Raw genomic sequence first — 26500 nt, forward strand, 5'->3', positions numbered from 1 at the left:
TTTATCTTCATTCCAGCTTTCAAAAACGTTTTTGCCCCCTCGGCCAAATGATAATTTTTTATGCACTTTTATAAATCTTTTATTTGTTAAGATATGATTCTTGCGTTGTTTTATTTTAATTCATTTTTTTAATCAGGTTTTCGAATGGATGTAGATCTACTATATCATTAAATTTATCGAGTAGTTTTGTATTTAGTGTTGCATGGCGGCATCCATGAACAGGTGATTGTGGTGTCTTCAACTTTTCAGAGTTTGGTGAATGGCTTCAATGAGACAGGCTTGAAATCCGCATGCGAGTGTGATGATGAAGACAAGCTTATCTTGTAAACTGACTGGATGCAGATGACAGGTAGTCAGTCTGAAGTTAAGGAGTCGAGATGAGGACACTTCTGGAGTATGAGAGTCAGATTTTCTTGGATGCATTCCATGAAGATGGATTACTTGTCATGGCTAAGTTTGTATAAAATTATATAGAATAGCCTTTTTAACTGATATTTTTTTAAATCTGGATTGTGAAATTAGTGATGTATGATATCACTTATTCTCTTTATAGAAGTGGACAGGCTGGATGTAGACTGTGGTCACTGTACCTCAGTCCGCTCACAGGAGTTTGAAATTTTATCAAGTCAATAAAATGCACTTGATTGACCAAGCCATGCGCTATGCGTAAGCATATGCTATGCTTACGCATAGCTCATGGCTTGGTCAATCAAGTGCATTTTATTGACGTTCTATTGATAAAATATCAAACTCCTGTGGCGGCCCACTAGCTTCTCTAAAGGGAATAGATATCACTAAGCCCTGGTATATTACACATGATCAAGAAATGTAATTTTCAATAGTAAATTTCATGTAAAACTACTGTTTTAAAAGCGATTAAACTCTTAATTCATTTCTGGTACAAATTTCTTTGAAAACTGTACAATTGAATTGTAAATCAAATGTTACATAGTTTTTCACAGTTGTCACTTTACCTGTGTCTAAAGTTTATTGTGTTAGTGAAAATGATGAAACTGGTGAATTACAATCTAGTGAAAGTTCCTGCTAGATGTATTTGATTACAGTAAATTTATTGTATCATCAAAATTCAAGTTCACTTTTTAAATCCTTACTAATTTTTAAGCTTCTCCGTGGCTGAGTGGTTAGAGCATCGCACTCAAAATCACACGGCTTCTCACCTCTGGTCAATGCGGGTTCAAATCCCGCTAGTGCCGGTAAGTGAGAAAGTTTCCCAGTTTACTTTCGGAAGGTCGGTGGTCTCTTCCCAGGTACATTGTATTTGGGTTCTCTCTTCCACCAATAAAAACTGGGCACCACCAGATAACTGAAAAATTGTTGAGTGTGGCAGAAAACAGCAAAACAAACAATCAACTCTTAGAATTATATTTCAAAATATCATAATTTCAATGAGGGACAGTCCTGACCTGGACTTCAAGGCCAAAATTTATGTTAGAATAGGAAAAACACTATTTAAGTCAACTTTTAAGATTAATTTCAGCATTGCAAATAAGAAAGTTAGGTTCAAATTGTAAATTTCAAAAATTCAAACATATATGCAGCAAATGAATAAACATGATAAATGAAAGTTGATATAAGAATTTGGCTCTTTTTTTCTTTGAAAAATTGTTGTCCCCTATCATCATGTAGGTCTTCTCTTCTGTTACGCTGATTTGATCCATAATTTAGAAATTGATTTTATTTGAAATATAATGGGGGAAATCATTTGTGTATATGATATTATGATCCTCATCATCTGTGCTCTATGTTTCATCATCTATAATTCTTGATGTATAAACTGTTCACATGTAACTCACCTTTCAACTTAACATAATTTATTGTCGAATTTGTACACACAGGCCCTCAACATTTTAAATATCTATGATAAAAAATTGTCTTCCTGTAAACATAATATTATGTTTACTGGAAGACAATTTTTTTATTAGATATTTAAAACGCCAAGTGCCTATGCTTGTACATGTCAGATTTAAAAACATTGGTAACATGGGGTAATTTCAGCATAATAGATTGTACTGATTGTTTAAAATTGCCACATGTGTCTATTGTTTTCTTACTCCTAGAATAACAAAAATAATAAATATACTCATTGAATATTACATATATAGCTGTTCCGAATTTTGATCTGAACAATGCTGACTTCACGTGACTGGTTTAATCAAATTTGATGTTGGACCAGTACTTGCCATAGACATCTAAATAGTGATTATACAGGCTCAACATTATCAGGACAAAATGTCCTCAATAATTAGCAACTGCCCTCTAAGCACAACTGAAATCAACAATATGGAGAAGTTGAAATTAACTTTTATCTCACAGTACAGCTGCATGAATTTTTTTCTCATATGACCACATGTTGTGATGAAGGATGAAACATGAGGTTGGGATGTGTATTGATGAACCTAATTGTTGCCCACTGCTCTCGGGCAGGGGCAGCAGTTTTGTTGCCCTGTACGATAAAATAACATAAGCCAGTCATAAATGTACATCAATAAAACTTGGTTATAGCGAAGTGCTAGGATGAGGGGTGTTGATTCTTTATTACAATAACACAATTTGTTTTGTGCAATAAGTACATAATGTTTTAAAACTACATGGAATGAAAATCACTTGACTGTAAGCGTGAATTTTTTATAAGCATGTTCGCTGTATTTTACAATAATTTTATTATAATAATGTAATGCATGTTAATATGATTTCACGGCTTTTGTAGAGGTCTTGGGATTGATAGAGTATTCCTGAACTTCCTGAAAGTGTACAGTGACCCTGCAAATCTTGTCCTTGTGTTAAATACCAATGCTAAAGAGGAGGTGAGAATATGTCTGTGACATCTGAAGTTTATAATGATGATAGATTTAATGGTAAGAAGATGATAGACAGAGATCAACAACTTAGCATTTTATTTACAGGAATATTTTACAGAACAACTTGAAAAGGAAAACTTAAAACCACTACCAAGAACCATTACTAATGAAGTTGGAGCTAATGAAAGGTTAAGTTCAGTAAAAATAGATAAATGTAAAAGTCTTTTTAATGGAAGATATAAAAATATTATTGAAAGACATGTTAACTCTCTCAGTCTTGTAAGGAGGCTCCTGATTTCGAAAGTCTATATCCCAACTGCCTGTACACTCCTAAAATCTCACTTAGGACAATTTTATCACAACATTGATTTTCTGAACACCCCCACCCCCAAAGCAGTTTTTAAATCATAGAGGTAACTTGATCTCTCTGAATTTCATTTACAATAGGGCATGGCTAGGATTAGTAGCTCTCTGGTGCACGAGGACAATGGTAATTGACATCATATTGTTGTGCAGTTATTAAAATGAATACCTTTGCACTTCAATTTCCTAGTACTAATATTGTCATTAATTTTAAAAATGCATTTTATATGCCCGTCATCAGATGGGACGTTTTATGCTGTGGTGCTGTCCGTTTGAGGTCATATTTTCCAGACTTTTTTTCCATAATGGATGTGTGTACAGCGATGATATTTGGTCACAATTCCTTTAGGGCTAAAAGTAGGTCAAACATTTTCTGGACTTTTTCGTTACGGATACAGGTCTTGCCCTGAAATTTAGTCACACGCTTCCTTTCGGAGAATGTAAGTTCAGTTTGCATTTCAGCTGGATTTCTACACTATGACCTACTTTAGGGCAAAAAGTAGGTCAAAGAGTTTTCCAGATTTTTTTTTCCGTTATGGATACAGGTATTGCCCTGAAATCTAGTCACAACCTTCCTCTCAGAGAAATACAAATTCAGTTTGCACTTCAGCTTGATTGCTGGTGCATCAATTAAGCTGAAATGCAAACTGAATTTGACCTACTTTAGGGCTAAAAGTAGGTCAAATGGTTTACTGGACTTTTTCTCATTATGGATACAGATATTGCACTGAAATTTTGTCATCACTGTCCTATGGGCATATGATGTACCATTTGCAGTACTCTTATTATAAGGAGTGTATGAAACAAAGTTGATATTTACGGAGAGAAAGTACAGAACCATAATGTGTACAGGGTAAATCCTTACTTAAACTTTGGGAGAAAAAGATTTTTAACTTCCACAGGTAATGCATCTCATTTTCTCAAGTAGATAGGACTCTTTATTCCCAACTTTCACTTGAACAAATTCATTAACTGTAGGACTGAATACATCACTATTTTCTCAACAACAAAAACACTGAAAAATACATTTTGAATAGATGTATATAAGTCCTACATTATTATCTTATTAATAAGTCTACTGTTGCTGCTGAGTCATCTCTGTTTTTACAATCCACAGATTCATATTGGAGGCAAACAAATAAACAAATATTTCACAACAACATCAGACTGATTGATGCTATTATTAATGTAGATGGTTCATTCTTCAGACTGGTTTTAGTATTAACATGGTATAACTAGATAGCAATTTGATAATATCTATTTTATCAGATCAAAGGATCTGATTTTAATCAGATTGGATTGAAACTATAGATATGATAGGGGGGAAAACTGACAAACCTCTGTATTTTCATTTGGAGGATCTCTAAGTAAACAACAGAAAATATTACTGAAATTGCATGAAGGGGCACATTCTAAAGTTAACATGTCTGTCATAGATATTTAAAGAAGATTACAGGGAAATATTAATGAATTGTTTATTTTTAGTAATACATTGTTAGATATAAAGTTGGATGCTAGTATTAAGCAGAGTGTCTTACTGATCCATTTTTATATTGTAGACAGAAAGTTTATCTTCAGGGAGGTGTCCTTTTTCTGACCTCCAGAATTCTGGTTGTTGACTTGCTGACAGAGCGGGTCCCTGTAGAGCACATCTCTGGCATACTCGTGTATAAAGCTCACAGGTGTGGTTCCTAGGGAGTATACAGAAACAATGCCTGTCAGTTATTCAGTGATTATATATCCATATCACAGAAATTAATTATTTTTTTAATTATTTAGAATTGTAGAATCATGTCAAGAAGCCTTTATCCTACGCTTGTACAGACAAAAAAACAAGGTATACAAGCTTACAGTATATCACAAAGTTTTACTTACATTTAGCTACATTACTTACAGTACATTAAAACAAAATTAGGGAATATATTGGATCAGTTTTTGTGTCCAGGCCATAATGATATGTGTTTTATATTAATTTCGGTTGACCTTGTTAGTGCTAGTGTTACCTAGTTTGTACATACTCCAGTGAAACATGATCAGCAAACAATTTCATCATGAAATGATTGTTTTATTCATTCCATCTAACATCTTCCCAAGTCAAGGGTGTCTGATCCCCTCAGCACCACATAAATGTGTTTATGTGGAGCGGAGCGTGTGTGTATATATGTTTTAATTTTACCCATTTACCCACTCGTTAATTTTGTTTTAATGTACGTAACCTAGATATAACACTTTGAATAAACCAGATCCAGTATATGTTGTGAAACCGAACCATGGCTGATTTTTTCATGGTACTGAATACATGGATATTTTTGCATAGTGCTATTTTTGACATATACATTTGGAAAAATGATTTTACTTAGTTATAAATTTATCAAAAGATGTTTTTGCTACTTGAAAGGAATGAATGAATATTCAACCAATTTTAAATTCACCAATTTAGCATTAGGGCAAATTGGTAAAAAATATAAAGCAGGCAAAAATTTCAAATGTATACAATATTGATAATGGGTTTTTGTTGCAGCCCTATTATAATAGATATGATATTAGCCGGACAAATTTGATTGTGTCATGATCCTAACTCAAGGTCATTTTGGCAATAAAAAGGTCTCGAAAAAAATTAATGCAAAATTTTCTACGAACCATATTTGAGTAACATTAAAGGTTAATTGATGGCACAAAGTTTGATTTATATAGCGTAAGGGCATCTCATGATCCACAACCATGGCCATTGATACAAGATGAAGAATATTTGTCAGACTATAAACTTTGCATTGCATGGGTTGTAAAAATGGAATAAATATTTCAGACTGGTTTCATCAAAGCTTTCTCAGACAGCCCCTATTCCTTCACCACAGGATATTCTCATGTAGAAAGGACAATGAAAAACTTATTTGTCAGAAATCTTTATCTGTGGCCACGTTTCCATGCCAGCATTGTGGCGAATCTAGAGCATCATAAGGTATAGTCATTTTCTTATTAATGAAAGACAAAGCATATATATGATATATGGGCAAGTGTCAATTATTACAAGGTTCCAATTATCCCCATTTTGGCTTTTCTAAGGTAATGTTGGCAAAGATGACATTGCTGCCCTCTATTTTACTGAAATATACTTTAGCTCACAAAATTTGATATCTGAAAGTTTTCTGGAAGTTTATATTGAAAAGCAGTGAATATGCCATATACATCTCTATAAGTTGCATATTTCATTGGGAGGGATTCACTTTGTGACCTAATTTTGTAACATCAACCTAGATATAGACATAATTTATATGCATTGTGAACTTTGTGGTTTTGTCAATGTTTCATTTGCCCCTGCTTAAACTGGTAAGATTTAGAAACTCCAGAAGCTGAAAATAGTGGTAAACATACATGTATAATAAATAGTGAAAGTAGTGAGGTTGTAAAGTATGTTTGTAGTGCATAGCTTGCATGAATGTAAACATGAACTTTTGCAAAATTATACTCTTATCAATAAAATCTTTAAGGAAATAATTATGAATTGTATTCTTATTAATTAATCTGTAAGCAAATACTGATTAATGATTGTGGAAAATGATATTTATTCAAAGTTACATGGGTACTAAGGATTAAATTTTATTGTTTCCAATCTATAATGGTGATACATATTAACTTGTGCAATGTAAACTTATAGATTTCATCACAGATGAAAGGAATAGTTTGAAATTTGTAAGTTTTGGCACTGAATTTATCGATTGTCAATATTGGAGTAAGGACGTATCACACTAGATTGATTCATTATACTGGATGATCATATGTAAAGACTGAATGGTAGTTATGCCCCCCTTCAAAGATGAGGGGCATATTGCTTTGCACCTGTTGGTCGGTAGACCACATGTTGTCTGCTCAATATCTTGAGAACCATTCACTTAATCGAAATGATATTTCATATGTCGGTTCGTTATGAGTAGAAGAGGACCCCTATTGTTTGTCAGGTCAAAAGGTCAAGTGTTGATCCACTCTGGACATAGGAAGATACTGTCCGCTCAATATCTTGAGAAACTTTTCCTTGACAGACATTAAACTTGGTGCACTGATACATTGTGAGGAGTAGATGACCCCAATTGATTTTGAGGTTACATGGTCAAAGGTCAAGGGTCAAACTAGACATAGGAATATACTTTCCGTTCATTATCTTGAGAACCCTTTGTTTGACAGACATCAAACTTATTATACTGGTACATCTTAAGATGAAGATGACCCCTATTGATTTTAAGGTCACATGGTCAAGGGTCAAGAGTCAAACTGGACATAGGAATATACTGTCCACTCAATATTTTGAGAACCCTTTGCTTGACAGACATCAAACTTTGTACACTGGTACATCTTCAGGAGGATGATCCCTTTTGATTTTGAGGTCACATGGTCAAGGGTCAAACTGGACATAGGAAGATACTGTCATCTCAATATCTTGAGAAGCCTTTGCTTGACAGACATCAAACTTGGTACACTGGTACATCTTGAGGAGAAGATGACCCTACTGATTATCAGGTCATGTGGTCAAAGGTCAAGGGTTAAACTGGACATAGTAATAATGAACTACAGAATGTAGATACTTTAATCTCCTCTACCACATACATTCCCAACTACCAATGGCAATAAGATACTGAATTTGCCAACTAAGAAAGATTGACCATAATAGGGATGATTTCTCCTTCACTAATGCTTTTTAGAGCCCTGTGGTGTTTTTGAGGTATATTCTTGGGTATTCTGTTGGTTAGGTTGATGTGGTGGAGATCCAGGTTCAGCTGACGTCTGCTACCTTGGCCTGTCAGACAGCTATGTTGGATCTGATCAATGCTTGTATTCAGGAACTGAAGCGCTGCACCACTGCTGTATGTATGAAAATTCAAACATTGCAGGGTTTTTTTCAGCTGATGTGGTTTATATTTTTTGCATGTAAGAAAATTGGGGATACTTTTGTTATGGTGCAACTTTAATTATACTTCCTGTTGTAGAGGGTATACTGAAATCGCAATGTCAGCAATTAGGGCTGTCTCACCTTATAACAAATGGAATACCAGCCATATTTGTTGATATAACATGTTACTGAATACTTCTTTGAAAAATTTAGTAGATGCTGCATCTGACCTACATTTTGTGCTTGATTTACTCTGGTTAAGGATAGCATTTAAACCTTTTTTCACCTTATGGCAAGTGGAAGACACACCAGATCCGCTTGTATAACACATCTTGGGCTGCTTCATCCTATTCCGGAAGCTGATGTACATTTTGTACTTCAGTGACCCAGTAACGACAGCTTTTAAATCTGTCTTCACCTGTGACAAATACAATGCTAACCAAACTTTCTCATACGATGCACCTTGGGATGCTTCTTCCAACTCATGGTCTGCATTAACCCTGGTTAAGGGCAGTGTTTAGGTCTGTTATCATCTTAGAGCCAGTAGAATACAAACCAGACCTACTCATAGGACACAGTTTGGGAGGCTTCTCTAACTCATTGTCTGGATGCAGTATCTGACCTACATCTTATGTGTTGTTAAATTCTGGTTAAGGATAAAATTTAGGTCTTTTCCCATCATATCATAGGTGATATATTAACAAAACTTTCATTTGGCTACAGATTCTCTGTTGAATTTATTTATGTCTATTACCATCTTACAGCAAGATTTACATAAATTTCAGATGATTTAGAATGCTTAAATTAAGAACACAAAAATTCCGATTTATAAAATTTTGGTATGAGCAATGCAATAATTTTGCAAGGAATGAATTGTTGATTTAGAAGACTCTATTAGACATTATTTAAAAAGAATAATAATATATGTTGTTCAAATATAGTAGTTCTTCAAATATACCCACTGGGGTATTATTTAGTCCCATTATGAATTGGTGGATAGATATACACATATTAACATTGTGGAGGGGAAAGGAGAGTTTCAAATTGCAAAATTAGTTTTTAAAAGACCTGTGCAGTTGCACTATTGCAGTTATTTTCCTATTTAATACTGGTTATTTCAGAAGGCCATGTGGAAGAAATGAATTTTGGTATGAAATGAATTCTGTTTTGGTAGATTGAAGCAGAAGAGGTTACAGTGGAAAACGCGATTGGGAAAGCTTTTGACAAAACTATCAGATTCCAGTTAGATCCAGTTTGGCATCAACTCAGTGCCAAAACACGTCAGTTGGTGTCGGATCTAAAAACTCTCAGGCTTATTCTCAGGTGGGTTATTTCTGTAAGTCACAGAAAATGTTTGTGTTGGGCATTAAACTTTCTACCATTATGATGCGTTTCCTCAGTAAGACATTTTTAAAGCCTTATCATTATTGTGTACTGGTATTTATTTTGCAGGCACATGACTCAGTATGACAGTGTTACCTTTTATAGCATGGTAAATTCTGTAAAGTAAGTTGTCATAACTAATATTTTCAAAAAATGTTTGTGTAAAATTATGCAAGAAATCGGCATTCAATGCATCAATTTTATTTTTTTTAAATCAACATTGCAGAATGATTTCATATACCAGGTACTAATCATTTTAGGACAAACGAGAAAGTGTTTGGTCAGAACACAGGCTGGTTGTTTTTGGATGCTGCAGACAGCTTATTTGTTGTAAGTATATACTTGGTAAACTTCAGTGTATTGACTGCATGCCCTGATTTCACTCATCAACAGAAAAGAAATTGTGTGTCTTCTACTGTGCAGTTTATTCTCATGCCCCCTGATATCCAAGGTCAAATGACATTTTGTTTTGTTCTGTCTAACTGTCGCCAACTTTAACCTTGGTCATATCTTTTTGAATTATTCTAGATAAAGACTTCATACTACATGTAGGTGAACTGAATAGTCAAGGTCAGATATTAAGTTCAGGGTTAAATATTGGCTGTGCTTGTGAGCATAATGTTTAAACACAATACATCTAATGTATAATTCTGCAAGATATATGCCTGACATTTGAGTTTTGTTGTTGTTGTTGTTGTTGTTGTTTTTTGGTTTTTTTTATTTATTCTTTTTCCATATTCACATAATCATCAGTAATAGTAATGAAGATACATATTAATCATTTTATACATTCTCACACCATCTCACACTCTTTCACACTACTATCATACAACATTATTGGTTGAATATTTCTTATTCTAGGTTACAGATCAAAAATAGTTTTCCAGTTTTCCCAAAGTCTGTCAAATTTCAAAACTTCACATGATTTAATTGCTACAAATTTTTCAACTTTGTATTTGAAAAAAAGATAATGTATCAGCCCAGTAATATGAGAAGTTTTGTTTTGTTTTGAACAATTGAAAATATATTGTTTGGTATACAGAATTATGAAATTAACAACTTTATTACACAAACTGAGAGGCGTTTCACCAAAAATAACATTAGTAACATTAAAACCCAATTCTTTTTTATGTTTTTCTGAAAATATGCATGCTAAGATTATTCCAAAGTGATAGAGTATCAGAACAAGATATAAACATATGTTGTATTGTTTCTACATTTTCTTTACAAAATGAACAACAGTCATCTGAAATGATACTGATTTTCTTGAGGTAATATTACCTGACATTTGAGTTTGTTTTCAATTTTTAGAATGCCAAGGAACGGGTATTTGGTCCGGAGAAAAGTAAAATCAGTGACAAGGAGAAAACTGAAGAAGGTAGAAATTAATTACAGTTATACATTTATATGAAAAAGATTCAAACTTAGAATTGTTACTGACCACTTAAGTTGACTTTCTGATATGATAGGATAATAAGATGTGAAACTAGTAATTGTTCCTGCTAGGTTCTATTATATATACATACTTTCTTGACAGAGCCAGTTTTGGAGGAATGCCCAAAATGGAAGGCATTGAGGGACATTTTAAAAGAAATTAAAACAGAAAATAAGAAACTTGATCCAGAAGATGAAGCAGGAGCTGTTCTTATAGCGGCAGAGGATGACAGGACGTGTAGCCAACTGAAGGAGGTGAGTAGATTTGTTGTAGTACTAGCTGAGGATGACAGAATGTGTAACCAACTGAAGGAGGTGAGTAGATTTGTTGTAGTACTAGCTGAGGATGACAGGATGTGTAGCCAACTGAAGGAGGTGAGTAGATTTGTTGTAGTACTAGCTGAGGATGACAGAATGTGTAACCAACTGAAGGAGGTGAGTAGATTTGTTGTAGTACTAGCTGAGGATGACAGGATGTGTAGCCAACTGAAGGAGGTGAGTAGATTTGTTGTAGTACTAGCTGAGGATGACAGAATGTGTAACCAACTGAAGGAGGTGAGTAGATTTGTTGTAGTACTAGCTGAGGATGACAGGATGTGTAGCCAACTGAAGGAGGTGAGTAGATTTGTTGTAGTACTAGCTGAGGATGACAGGATGTGTAACCAACTGAAGGAGGTGAGTAGATTTGTTGTAGTACTAGCTGAGGATGACAGGACATGTAACCAACTGAAGGAGGTGAGTAGATTTGTTGTAGTACTAGCTGAGGATGACAGAATGTGTAACCAACTGAAGGAGGTGAGTAGATTTGTTGTAGTACTAGCTGAGGATGACAGGATGTGTAGCCAACTGAAGGAGGTGAGTAGATTTGTTGTAGTACTAGCTGAGGATGACAGGATGTGTAACCAACTGAAGGAGGTGAGTAGATTTGTAGTAGTACTAGCTGAGGATGACAGAATGTGTAACCAACTGAAGGAGGTGGGTAGATTTGTTGTAGTACTAGCTGAGGATGACAGAATGTGTAACCAACTGAAGGAGGTGAGTAGATTTGTTGTAGTACTAGCTGAGGATGACAGAATGTGTAACCAACTGAAGGAGGTGAGTAGATTTGTAGTACTAGCTGAGGATGACAGAATGTAACCAACTGAAGGAGGTGAGTAGATTTGTTGTAGTACTAGCTGAGGATGACAGGATGTGTAGCCAACTGAAGGAGGTGAGTAGATTTGTTGTAGTACTAGCTGAGGATGACAGAATGTGTAGCCAACTGAAGGAGGTGAGTAGATTTGTTGTAGTACTAGCTGAGGATGACAGAATGTGTAACCAACTGAAGGAGGTGAGTAGATTTGTTGTAGTACTAGCTGAGGATGACAGGACATGTAGCCAACTGAAGGAGGTGAGTAGATTTGTTGTAGTTCTAGCTGAGGATGACAGGATGTGTAGCCAACTGAAGGAGGTGAGTAGATTTGTTGTAGTACTAGCTGAGGATGACAGAATGTGTAACCAACTGAAGGAGGTGAGTAGATTTGTTGTAGTACTAGCTGAGGATGACAGAATGTGTAACCAACTGAAGGAGGTGAGTAGATTTGTAATAGTACTAGCTGAGGATGATATGACATGTAATCAACTCAGAAGGTAGAATTTTTTTGTAGTACCTTGTTGACATTGAAATAATTTGTTTTGCTAACCAGTTCTCTCAGAAGTGTTAAATGCAATGAATCTTGTATGGTTGATACTTACAGGTTCTATGTGATGGGTCCAGAAGTATGATGATAAGACTATACAATAAATATTTGGCTCAGAAGGGACAAAACCTAGAGGATGAAGCTGTGAGTAACTTTATGATAACGTTATCAAAATAGGTGACTATTTATTTTGTTGTGTAACAAAAAGGTCTTTATATTTAAAGATATATAAGATTTATAGTGTGTTGGCTGTTACATAGATCACTTAATAAACAGTGAACATGTATTTATTTTGTGGTAATTGAATGTTTATTGGTATATTTCAGAAGAAAACCAGACAGGAAAAGATAGCCAAGATGAAATCAACCAAGAGACATAAAACGAAAGCTACAGAGCTGACACTCACACAGATGGTAGGGGAAACAAACAAGGAGAGCCATACAGAGGTGCAGGTGGGGCAATTTTGATTTTTTTCACCTTTCATTTTACATCTGCCAATGAGTGTGTGTAGCACTGTTAGATGAATTAAACTGTTTGGCATTTTATCTTAGTTGTATAAAATTGTTGGCATATAACTTATTTGTATAAAACTGTTGGCACTTTATTTTAGTTGTATAAAACTGTTGGCACTTTATCTTAGTTGTATAAAACTTTTGGACCTTTATCTTAGTTGTATTAAACTGTTGGCACTTTATCTTAGTTGTATTAAACTGTTGGCACTTTATCTTAGGTGTTTTGTACAAAACTGTTGACACTTTATCTTAGCTGTATAAAACTGTTGGCACTTTATCTTAGTTATATAAAACTGTTGGCATTTATCTTAGTTGTATAAAACTGTTGGCACTTTATCTTAGTTATATAAAACTGTTGGCATTTATCTTAGTTGTATAAACTGTTGGCACTTTATCTTAGTTGTATAAACTGTTGGCACTTTATCTTAGTTGTATAAAACTGTTGGCACTTTATCTTAGTTGTATAAAACTGTTGGCACTTTATCTCTATGAATTGGTGCATGTATGAGCTAGCCTTGTGTTGAAAGTTATACTGTGGATATTATGCTGTGACTAGTAAGAAATTTTTCATTAGAATGGAAATTCCGTGGAGAAGGAAACTTCTGCATCCTCAGTGGATGCTTACTATGGCATTGTTGAGGAACCCGTCACTATTCTTCACCCCCTCCATGGAGGCACAGACCCTAATGGTCTATCCAAAACCCTGCAGGAAGTACAGCCCAGATATGTGGTTCTGTATGATGCAGACATGCAGTTTGTTAGGGAACTAGAGGTTAGTATGTTTAAATGGTCACAAAGACTTGATTTCTTTAAAAAGTTGGTCATTGTACCTGTACATTATACATGTAGTGGAATCAAAATTATGGTTAATGTAATCTGACATCTATTAAATAATTTTACTGATTTTTACTTCTTTTAAAAGGAATGGATTTTTGGTTCTTTGATAACTGTTCATCCCCATCTTGCATGTATTTTGTCCATTTTCCACTTATCCAAAACTTGGACAAATTATGATTTTCTCATCTCTCTAAAGTAGCAAAAAACAACTTCTTTATTTTTTTAATGTGTTTTGGCAAAAAATTTACACCGCATGAAATTTCCCTCGGATGCAGTAGTTAATTACTATAGGTGGGAGTCCTATAGTGATCAGCCTGTGCATGTGTTTGGTGGTGCATTGACAGTTTGATGGACTTTTCTTGGCTATCCCTGTAGCTATTGATTTGAGAATGTGTACGTGAACATATATCAATAAGTTACAGATCATAATTAAGTTTGGGCTTTCTTGACTTATTTTTTAAAAAGTCATGAACCTTAAACTTAGCTTATAACACATATTTGACAGTTTTCCAGACTCTTTTTTGGCTATCCCTGCAGCTATTGAATTGAAAATTAATTTGAACATATATCTATGGGTTACAGATTAAGTTTGAGTGTGGGCTTTGTTGACCTTCTCTGAAAGAGTTATGGACCTTGAACTCAGCAAATAATGCCACAAAGTGGGGCCATTACAATGATATCTTGTTAGGATTTAATCCTTCATTATTGTATAACCTTTGGAATCCTTTACAAATATAAATGCCTATCAGGTTTACCGAGCCAGCCGCCCAGGAAATCCATTAAGGGTGTACTTCATGATGTACACTGGTTCAGTAGAGGAGCAGAGGTACCTGACCACACTCAGGATGGAGAAAGAGGCGTTTGAGTACCTCATCAGGGAGAAAGCTGTAAGTATGCAGTCTTAATTGACATTTTTAGTATAAATGGGAACTAGGAAAGGACATTTGCTCAAAACATGTGAAGTACCTAGAGCTGCAATGGTTCCCCAAATGCCCAAGTTGTTTGGTTTGGTTTTAGTTCCATTTTATCAGATTTCGGTTCGAGTCCGGTTTGTTTGATAGAATATGTTTAGTAAAAATGGCATCAAAATCAAAAGTTTTGATGCATTGTAACTTTCTAACAAAGGACATTGTATTTGACAAAATGATTACTGTATAAAATATGTCACAACTGAAATATTCAACTGGATCCACTTTAATCCATGATCAAGCATTTGTCACAGAAGCATAGGATAATTGTTGAAATGAGCACGAATGACCATGCTGTTGTAACTGTAGCAGATCTACCACTGACGACAAGTCTCAATCTGTGGCTTGTGAAAGGAAACCTGATTTCAGCCCCAAGGGCTTGTTTGTCAAGTGACTGAGTGGACCAACTGCAGTCTATGTGAAAGTCACCGGACTGTCGATTTTTTCCGGTAAAATTCATGTCGGGTCAGTAGAAAAAATCCGGATACAGGACCGAATGTCTGCTGAAAATATAAGCACCAGTTGCCATTTTTCCCCCTTCTCACTGCTTTTAAAAACAACTTTTGAAATTAAAAGAATCTGAAATCTCGTAAATTTGCATGAATAAAATATTTTCCCCTATGATTATTAGATATGCTTTGCTAATCTGTCATTTAATATGTACAATGTTGATTTCACCCTAACACTGAGAGAAATGTTACATGTCACGTAAAGATAAACTGCAATGATCTGGCGGACCATATTCTGTTGGTATCTGAGTGGTGAGAATGCTAACTCACAACACAGTAGTGATTTAAATCTCTGTGCATAAAAATCCACATGTTCTGCACATCACTCGGATGCCATATTTGTTGGGGTTTTTTTTTTGGTGTGTGCAAAATCTGAACCGAACCGAATTCCAGAATTTGTAATTCGAATCCAATGGTACGAAAATTTTCGGTGCATCGCACAGCCCTAAATTCTTTTCTTTCCATGCAAGAAATCACATTATACACTCCTTTAATGTAAGAAATCAAATTATACACTACATAATTGTTTTAATTTTATTTGATTCAATTTTGAATTTGTTACAGTTGCTTGATATTCCATAATTTAATCTTATTGGGAGAAGTTCGGTCTGGCAAAAACTTGCTTGGTCTGGTAAAATTTATATTTTCACAAGACCGTTTGTCTTGTAAATATTATAGACTTTCACGTAGACTGCAACGGATTTTTATGCCCCCACCACAAAGTGGTCAGGGCATATAGTTTTACCCTTGTCCATCCTTCTGTCCTTCCGCAACACTCATTTTTCTGGACTTTTTTTCTAAACGCCTTGAGATATTGAATTGATTTTTTGTATGCAGGTGTATATTGATGAGTTACAGACCGAATCTGAGTTTTGTTTGGTTCATTGATTTTTTTATGGAGTTGTGTCCCTTTAACTTAGAAATATTACTGTTAAAAAACTACCAGTTTTATAGACTGTTTTTCTAAACGCCTTGAGTTATTGAACTGATTTTTTGTATGCAGATGCATATTGATGAGTTACAGATCGAGTTTGAGTTTTGTTCTAGTTCGTTGATTTTGATGGAGTTGTGCCCCTTTAACGTAGAAAAATTAATGTATTTATTTCATGGCTGTTAAAACATATTAAGGATTGTTGTTGAGTTCTTCATTGTACTAAATGTGTGTAACATACAATCTGAATACCACATTCAATGATATACTTCGATGGATTTTCTACATTTGACTTGACTGCAGGTGGGGGCATTCCTGTCGTGCCGACACATCTAATTTTTTTTTAAACTCTGAAGTTGATGAAAATAATAATTAGTTTTGTAGTTACTATGAAAGGCATTATTGTTGTTTAGTGCAGACTAATTATTTTTCTTGTACACTGTAGCAGATGTTTTTCTAGTCAATAACCCCTTATAGTCATCCTTAATCTGCATAATTTTTAAAAAAGGTTCAGTATTTTAATTTTTTTCCTCAAAATGGAAAAATTCAACTGATTTTCCAATGTGAATAGAGCAGAATATTGGACCATGAGAAAGTACTGATAAATTCCTGGGGTTGGGGGTTGGGGTGGAGGTTGGGGGGTAATCGACTTTCTGACAAAAACATACCTGAAATGTATTAACGATTTCTATATTTGCTTTGTGTAAATAAATAAACAACAAACAAGTTAACATCATTTACGTACTAATGTGGTACATTTTTTGCGGGAATATGTCATGTAAAGAAGACGAAGGAAGAGGCTATCAAGATATTTGAAGACTATCGATACCTGCTACAAATTTTGTCCAAGCTGTTACTTTTTTGTCTTTTACAGTAGGCTTTTGATATTTGACATGTACTGATAAGTGATAATCTCGTGCAGATCTATGTGCAGGGTACCATGGATGGTGACCTTATGTTCACATAACTTTTGAAGCTTTTATGAGTAAATTCTTCGAGCAAATGTTTCGTGTTCCTAGTTTGTGACCTTGAAATTCCACAGATATCTAGTTAAGCATAATACTTATGCATGTAAATTTTGTTTTACCATACTTTATAGATTAAGAATTAAAACTCATAAGATGGTGCTGTATATACCCCACTCCCCCCTCCTTATTGAGTGGACTCTGAGGCCCTTGAGGCATATGATTTTCATATTGCATTACAATGTCACATTGGGCGGGACATTCATGTCCTATGGACATATTTCTAGTTATGTAATATGTACAGTTGTCTGTAGAACATAGTAATACATGGATAAAATCATTTCATTATGTAATAGGTATAATTGTTTGTAGAACATGGTGATACCTGAAGAAAGGGAAGGTAAATTAGAAGATGATCCAAATCTGTCAAGGGACACAACTCCTGCTAATGCAACAGTAAACACACGTAAAGGAGGAGCACCACAGGTCCCAACACAACAAAAGGTAGTCATAGTTACTTATTATGCCCCCCCTTCAAAGAAGAGGGGCATATTGGTTTGCACCTGTCGGTCGGTAGACCACATGTTGTCTGCTCAATATCTTGAGAACCATTCACTTGATGATAATGATATTTCATATGTGGGTTGGTTATGAGTAGAAGAGGACCCCTATTGTTTTTCAGGTCAAAAGGACAAAGGTCAAGGGGTCAATCTAGTCTGGACATAGGAATATAATGTCTGCTCAATATCTTGAGAACCCTTTTCTTGAAAGACATCAAACTTGGCACATTGGTACATCCTAAGGAGTAGATGACCTTATTGATTTTGAGGTCACATGGTCAAAGGTCAAGGGTCAAACTGGACTTAGGAATATACTGTCCATTCAATATCTTGAGAACCCTTTGCTTGACAGACATCAAACTTGGTACACCGGTACATCTTCAGGAGAAGATAACCCCTATTGAATTTGAGGTCACATGGTCAAAGGTCAAGGGTCAAACTGGACATAGAAATATACTGTCCGTTCAATATCTTGAGAACCCTTTGCTTGACAGACATCAAACTTGGTACACTGGTACATCCTAAGGAGTAGATGACCCCTATTGATTTTAAGGTCACATGGTCAAGGGTCAAACTGGACATAGGAATATACTGTCCGTTCATTATCTTGAGAACCCTTTGCTTGACAGACATCAAACTTGGTACACCGGTACATCTTCAGGAGAGGATGACCCCTATTGATTTTGAGGTCACATGGTCAAAGGTGAAGGGTCAACCTGGACATTGGAATATACTGTCCGCTCAATATCTTTAGAACCCTTTGCTTGACAGACATCAAACTTAGTACAGTGGTGTATATTCAGGAGAAAATGACTCCTATTGATTTTGAGGTCACATGGTCAAAGGTCAATGGTCAAACTGGACATAGTAATATACTGTCCAATCAATATCTTGATAACCCTTTTGCTTGACAGACATCAAACTTAGTACACTGGTACATCTTCAGGAGATGACCCATATTGATTTTGAGGTCAAAAGTCAATTGTTGAACTGGACATAGTAATATATTATTGTCTCCTTTATTTTAAGAATTATTTGCTTGATTGACACCAAACTTGGTACACTGGTACAGTATAAGGAGTAGATGACCCCTATTGATTTTTAGGTCACATGATCAATTCACTCTTGACATAGGAAGATATTGTCTTCTGAATATTTTGAATTGATGATACTACTATCAATTAAATAATGTGTATGTATAACCGTTTTCAATTTTGCACCATGGGGGGCATATGTGTTTTACAAACATCTCTTGTTGGTCATTTAGAGGTGCAGCATGTTTACTTTTGTATATTGCTGTTTATTCACAAGAACTTCATATGCTTGTAAAGAAGTAGGTACAGTTTCTACAGTCATCTGGCCCAAAATATTGATGATTTCACTTGGAGCTCAAATCTTGGCATTCAATTAAGGAATAGTTTAGCAAACCCAAAATTCACTCAGTTTGATCAGCAAAATGATTTGTGTCATATGACGAGAGCTTGAAGTTGGCATAAAATTGCAAAAATGCCATTTTCAATGAAAATATCCACAAATTCAGGTGGTTTTCCTTTTAGAAAACATACAGCGCATGCGTCGAGCAAATTCATATTTGATATCTCAAAATAATACACAATATATGTCATTTTCATTTTGCTCGACAAATGCGCACATCTTTTCCTGAGCAATAATTTGTATGACATTTGACAGTTTTCAGGCTTATTTTGAGAAAAAGGCGGGAAATGTCTTATTCATGATGTCATAATGCTATCCATTTAGGACTATCATTCTGATTTTGTTGACATAGTATACCTGGCATTTATTTTACTTTCTTAAAACGCTGATTAAGGTTAATTCCAGACACATTTTGTAGAGAGAAATTTTTTGGGCCTTTTTATGTATACAACCGTACCTTGTTCTTTGTCAAGTTGTTGAAATGGTTAAGGAAGGCTTTCAGTTATGATTTTGTATTTGATATTGTGATGAGCAAGTTACACAGTGGGGTTAAGGTGTCCCGAGTAAAATAACAAGTAATAACAGCATATTCGTATAAAAGTAAAATTCTTTCAAGCGTCGCATATTTTTAGTAAAAATCGTTTGTCAATACATTAACAAACATCGTATCACGTGGGGAAATCCTTTGCTTACCTATTACGTCGTCATACAAGTGACGTAGAGCTATTTTTATCCGCTAGACTTTTAGTTGTTTATCACCTCGGTACAGGTGAAAGATGCACTCAAATCATTTGCAGTTTGGGCTTGATATGTCGACATTGATATGGTAAATTTAAAGAGTGATACGGATCAGTACAATATCCTCTCAAATATAGCAATTTCCATAATCTCAACTCAAATGTTGGGCATTTTCCACATTCACATCCAAATCGTATCTAAACGAGGCAAAATATTGTACCTTCCGTATCAAAATCCTAAATCTGCATTTAGTTACCTTTCTGAATATGCTTAGGTCGAAATAAAATATCGTCATCTTTCACCTGTAATGAGTCGATATGTACATGCGTTGGTTTTCTTTATTCCAAATGACTATACACATCGGGGGTGATATGAAGGTCACAAAGTGATGTAAAGATTACTTTACAGTCTTTCGTGCACATACTATATATAAATATATGAGACTTATATATTATCGAAGAAATTTGGGGGGGATCATCTGACAAACAGATTAAAACACATACAGCTTGAACACTAGATAACGGCAATAAATAGCGAGAAAATATTATGACATTTTCCCCACAATACAACTATAGACCTGTACGTCGTGACGTACTTTTATATTGTGACGTCATACATATAGTATGAAGTGCACCGAGGTACATTTTTTGATGTTTGTTTTAACTTACTCGGGACACCTTAACCCTGCTGTGTAAACATTCTTGTAAATTACAGATAGATATAGCAAGGCAAAATTGCAGAAATAAAGTTTTAGTGAAATATACAAGTGATTTACAGTGATTGACAGTGTAAAAATGTTGTGAATTGTAAAAATTGCTTATATTTATGGTTCTAGGGGACCAAAATTACATTTGTTGTGTCAAAATGATTGAAAAATTGTTATTCTATATATAGCATGTTTTGTTTGTTTTACATCTAATTAAGAATTTTTCACTCATTTTGTGACATCAACAACTGTAAGGTGCATGGTGCTCAGGGTCTTAACAGTGGGTGGTCTTTATGGTGCCACACTTACCTTGACAAATGACCTTGGTTTTTTAAGATCTCATTCGAAAGACCCGTAACTCTCACATCTAAATGCCAAATATTTGGCAAGGGAGCAGTTACTACCTATTTTTACATCTTAGGTTTGACATAGTGAAGGTATGAGGAGTGCTCGAACCCTTGATCTTCCAGTCACAAAGCGAACAGTCTAACCACCGAGCCACTACCGAATACTGTGGAATCATTAGATTTCGAAGGGGCTCAATTTTTGTGGATTTCGAGGGTACCCCAATCCCATGAATTTCAAACCACATTGAAATACACAATTTATGTTTTAATATCCAGAAACCATATCCATGAAATTTCATCCCAATAAAAGTGTCAAATATTGACAATCCTCGACAATTGGTCCCCACAAATTTAAATGTTTCCATTGTAACATGTAGTTCATATGATTGTGCTCATGAAGGATTGAAATTCATTGTCATTTTTTCATACCTCAAAACCAATAAAATTTAGACCCCCAGGATAATGACTTTACAATGTTGTGTGATCATGTGTACAGTGTTACTGGTATTATAGAGTCACATGATCATGTGTACAGTGTTATTGGTATTATAGAGTCACATGATCATGTGTACAGTGTTATTGGTATTATAGAGTCACATGATCATGTGTACAGTGTTACTGGTATTATAGAGTCACATGATCATGTGTACAGTGTTATTGGTATTATAGAGTCACATGATCATGTGTACAGTGTTATTGGTATTATAGAGTCACATGATCATGTGTACAGTGTTATTGGTATTATAGAGTCACATGATCATGTGTACAGTGTTACTGGTATTATAGAGTCACATGATCGTGTGTACAGTGTTACTGGTATTATAGAGTCACATGATCGTGTGTACAGTGTTACTGGTATTATAGAGTCACATGATCATGTGTACAGTGTTATTGGTATTATAGAGTCACATGATCATGTGTACAGTGTTACTGGTATTATAGTCACATGATCATGTGTACAGTGTTATTGGTATTATAGAGTCACATGATCATGTGTACAGTGTTACTGGTATTATAGAGTCACATGATCATGTGTACAGTGTTACTGGTATTATAGAGTCACATGATCATGTGTACAGTGTTACTGGTATTGCAGTGTTATGTACGTATGTGTGCAGTATTGCAATTTTAAATGCTTTTTGTATTTCCCCATACAATCAGGTTATCGTGGACATGCGAGAATTTGGGAGCGAGTTACCATCGTTAATTCACAGACGAGGCATTGAGATAGAGCCGATAACCTTGGAGGTATGATACTGAGTTTGGAAGATAATAGACATTTAAAAGATAAATAACACACCAGACAAAACCAATATAGATGGAAAGTAGAGGGTATGCACAATGAAAAAAATTAAAATGGAAACTTTCAAATTGACTTTATTTAAAAAAAAAAATGAAAGGAACCTGAGAAAAAATTCAAAATCCTTGCTAATTCAAATCACTATATACAGATATAGTATTAATAGGAATTTGTCTTTTTTTATGTATAAGATTGGAGACTATATACTGTCACCTGATATTTGTGTTGAGAGGAAAAGTGTCAGTGATTTGATTGGTTCCCTGAACAATGGTCGACTGTACAACCAGTGTATCTCCATGTGTAGATATTACAAGAAGCCAGTTCTTCTGATTGAGTTTGATGCCAATAAGTCCTTCTCCCTGCAGGTGAGGTATTCTTACTGTTTGTGTGTTTGAGTTACAACCATTTTTCTAAAGTAGCCAAAGAAATAGTAAATTATTGTAACCTTTAGTCTAGTATACTGAAATCATATGTCACTATAGATGTAAGGAAGATGACTACTTTAGATTCCTTATTTTACGCGAGTACTTTAATAATATGGTGAAATGACTCGTATACACCAAATCGTGTGAACATGAATTCGCATGTACTCTGTTGATCAAGAGTTCTTTCATTTGATTTTGCAACAGAAAAATAAAAGCAAGTAATTTTATTTCATGAATGATGCTTCTTGCCAAATTACGCGATAATAAATTCCTCGCGTACATTTAGGAATCTACAGTATTACAATCAGCATGTCTGTCCTTTTTTATCCCACATCCTGTCTGGGTCATGATTATAATGGAAAGGCATTAACCCCATGAAAATTTCTCACGTGCAAATAAAAGTTGGTTTACCAAGGGTAATTTTTATAAGTGCATGTAAATCTAACTTACTATGATGGTATTACAGATGAAGCAGTCCAGTGAGGTGTCTATACAAGATGTGACCTCTAGACTGGCCCTCTTGACCCTTCACTTCCCCAAGCTACGCATTCTGTGGTGTCAGAGTCCATATGCAACTGCAGAGCTGTTTGAAGAATTAAAGGTATAAATTTTTCATTCATAATTATGACAGTTTGAATTTATTTGTAAACCCACATAATGATATGCCCTGTAATTGTATTTCATTGCACTTTTGATGTGATTTTGTTAAAACAAACCTCTGGTTGTGATTATAGGCAGGAAAACCTGAACCCCATGCAGCAACAGCCCTGGCTGTTGGGTCATCAGAAGAGGGTCTGGACTGGTCAGACAAGTACAGCCACAGACCACAGGTAAGTCATAGAAAGGACAAAATAAAAACCCTTCTGGTCAAGTGATTTTTACAGACAAAAGCTAGTTTTCTGAAAAGTTTACATGTTGATATTTTGCTGAAATTTAAACTCGCCTCAGATGTTAAGCTCAAAAAATTTCTCTGTTTAAAAACTATGAAAGTAAAACTTTGTTTTGTACTGTAGTTGATAATTTAGGTAATTCTTAACCGTGCATCCTTTTAAAAATGTATTTGGATTTACTATAGGATTAAATATTCTTTTTGAAGAATTTATTAATGTGTAAACTCTGGCATTTCACTCAAACTGAATAAAACAATGTTTGATTCTTATAATTTCAATTTGTTCACTGTATTAACAATTTGAATAGTTTCCCCGCACTACGTTATTTGTTTTCAGGGGTGTATGAATACATCGTGTTTTCAGATTTATTGATGTGTAAATTATTGTTTAGCATTATTTTTGTCCAATCAAAACAATTGTTATAAATAACATTGGAATTATTTAATTTTATATCTGTATAGGATTTTTTGCTGAAAATGCCTGGAGTGAATGTAAAAAATTACCGTCTCATCATGAACAAAGTGGAGAGCCTTTCTACTCTATGTGATTGTTCACTGGAACAGCTGACTGAAATCATGGGAAGTGAACCTCATGCCAAACAGCTCTATAACTTCATCCACTCCAAACCTAAAGCATCCACAGATCAAGCAGTAAAGCCAGGCAAAAGTGATTTTAAACGAGGATTCAAAAGGAAACGATAATTACCCTTAAATTTTGTTACAGTTTGTTGTTGACAGACACATGTAAAAAGCTACCTTACTCTGATAAACAATGAACAGATTGTTCCCAGAATGAAATTCTTTTATAAAGGACTATGAACAGTTTTCTGCCCCTAAATTACATTTTGAGATAGAACTATGTGATTGCTACATAAAACTTGGAAATACCACCTTATTGGAAAACAGTAAAGATTAAATCTTTTTATGACATCACTATTTAGAAATGATGCCATTAAAATGATATGATTTTATATTTCTTTCAATTTTCAGCAAAACTATTATATTTTAAGTCATTTGAATGGTTGGAGTGCGGATGTGATCAAATACTGTTTACCAACATAAAATGTATTTAATTAATAATAATATCAATGAAAATATGGATCATGCTACACTGTGTAATTTATGAATCAATATGTGGATAATATTTTTGACTTTTTACTATATTTTAGAGAAATTGGTGGAAATGACATCATAGCAATAATGATACATTAACAATGGTTGTTGTCTCCTATATATAATAAATTATTTCAGGCATTGATTCATGAATATTACTTTAAGTTTATTAGACTTTTTAATCATTTTGATTATCTAATGTTTTATTGGGGCATTGCCGCATACTGTAGATTCCTTATTTTACATGAATACTTAACATGGCAAATGACTCATATACATCAAATCATGTGGACATGAATTCACGTGTTGTCTGTTTATCTACATACATTCTAGCAACAGAAAATTAAAAACGATTAATTTTATTTCATGAGTGTTGCCTCACTTGAAATTAAGTGATAATAAATACCTCGTGTATATTTAGGAATCTACAATATATTGTTGATATACTGAATATAGTCCTTTGCCATAATTCATGTGTCTGCCACACTGTTATTTAAATAATGTTTATTTATTTGCATGCAATTAAATTGAATTTGCTAAATGAGTGTTGAGTTTAATTGTACTGGTGGTTGTTTTGAAGATAAAATAGATAGCATCTGCATGGTTAGAAAAATTGTTGTGTCAACATCAAACAAAAACTTGAGGAGTCATAGTATTTAAGTCATATACTGTGGTCCCATTTTAGAACCTTTTTGTAAAAGGTTACTGGTTATTTGATGGGAATATATTATGTCAGTCAAATATATATGATTGTAAAACTATTACAGTTGTGAGAGTGATCAAAGTTAAATGTCGCCTAATTCAACATTGAGGGACATGTACTTCTAGGGTACGGACAAAAAGTCACAATGATGACAGACTTTTGATCAGATAGGATAAAACTTCACGGGACAAAAAGTCATGAGACAAAAAGTCACAGGACAAAAGGTCACAAAATTGGTAGGACAAAAAGTCACAAAAATGACTTGATTAAAAAGGAGAAAAAGACATAAATCCATTCTGTTATAAGATATAGAATGACAATATTCATACCAATCTTTGTATTTTGTGCCTGAATAAAATGGTGTTTTTCTTGTTCTTTGACCTCACACCTCACCATTTGTTTAATATCCACAGATTACCAAAAGTTGGAGGTTTTATTTTCTCTTAATCGAGATGCTTGTCTCTTTGACACATTCCCCATTGCCACGCTATATTTTAGATTTACCAGAAAAATATATTTGAGATTTATTTGGCTTTACAATTCTTCTAGTAATGTATCTATTATGCCTAACATATTTCTATTGAATAAAGACAAAAGACTTTTAAAAAATATTTAATATTGACCCTTAGAAATGCATACATATTATTAAATCATAAGAAACAAAAAATCATTAACTTGTTTATATAGCAATTATTATATGACAGTTCCCTTACTTCTTGTTTTGACAATAATCTGGAGTGAAAGGAAGCCAACCATAATTCTACCATCAGATTTTGTTTTGACAATCATTAATATATAGTATTGTAAACCAAATGATCACAAAGCTTATATATTTTTATTTTTTATCAATAAAAATATCTCTTTTTTTAAAATCTAATGATATTTTACAATAAATATGATAAAATGAATAATAATTTTATGATAAATATCAAAATCAGAAGTTTGAAATTAATATAGATTCTCATAGAAAATATAAATTTTACATATATATTTTCTTAAACTT

General features: G+C 34.2%; 1 protein-coding gene across 2 annotated transcripts; it reads left to right on the forward strand.

Moving 5' to 3' along the window:
- Positions 1 to 14: 14 nt before the first annotated feature.
- On the forward strand, positions 15 to 25335 carry LOC125669281 (DNA repair endonuclease XPF-like). Of its 2 annotated transcripts, none has more exons than XM_056162986.1 (22): positions 15 to 454; positions 2729 to 2825; positions 2925 to 3007; positions 4742 to 4864; positions 4962 to 5019; positions 5989 to 6141; positions 7925 to 8038; positions 9239 to 9387; positions 9517 to 9570; positions 9708 to 9777; positions 10759 to 10825; positions 10985 to 11136; positions 12618 to 12704; positions 12887 to 13012; positions 13647 to 13844; positions 14659 to 14796; positions 17655 to 17786; positions 22229 to 22315; positions 22559 to 22732; positions 23259 to 23393; positions 23527 to 23622; positions 24144 to 25335. In XM_056162986.1, the coding sequence occupies exons 1-22, from the start codon at positions 378 to 380 to the stop codon at positions 24381 to 24383; spliced, it is 2610 nt and encodes an 869-aa protein (XP_056018961.1). In that variant the 5' UTR covers positions 15 to 377; the 3' UTR covers positions 24384 to 25335. The 2 variants fall into 2 exon arrangements, with proteins under 2 accessions (XP_056018961.1, XP_056018962.1); XM_056162987.1 differs by having other exon boundaries at positions 12887 to 13006.
- Positions 25336 to 26500: the final 1165 nt, after the last annotated feature.

The sequence above is a fragment of the Ostrea edulis genome, chromosome 4, assembly GCF_947568905.1.
Source record: "Ostrea edulis chromosome 4, xbOstEdul1.1, whole genome shotgun sequence".
NCBI classification, from domain to species: domain Eukaryota; kingdom Metazoa; phylum Mollusca; class Bivalvia; order Ostreida; family Ostreidae; genus Ostrea; species Ostrea edulis.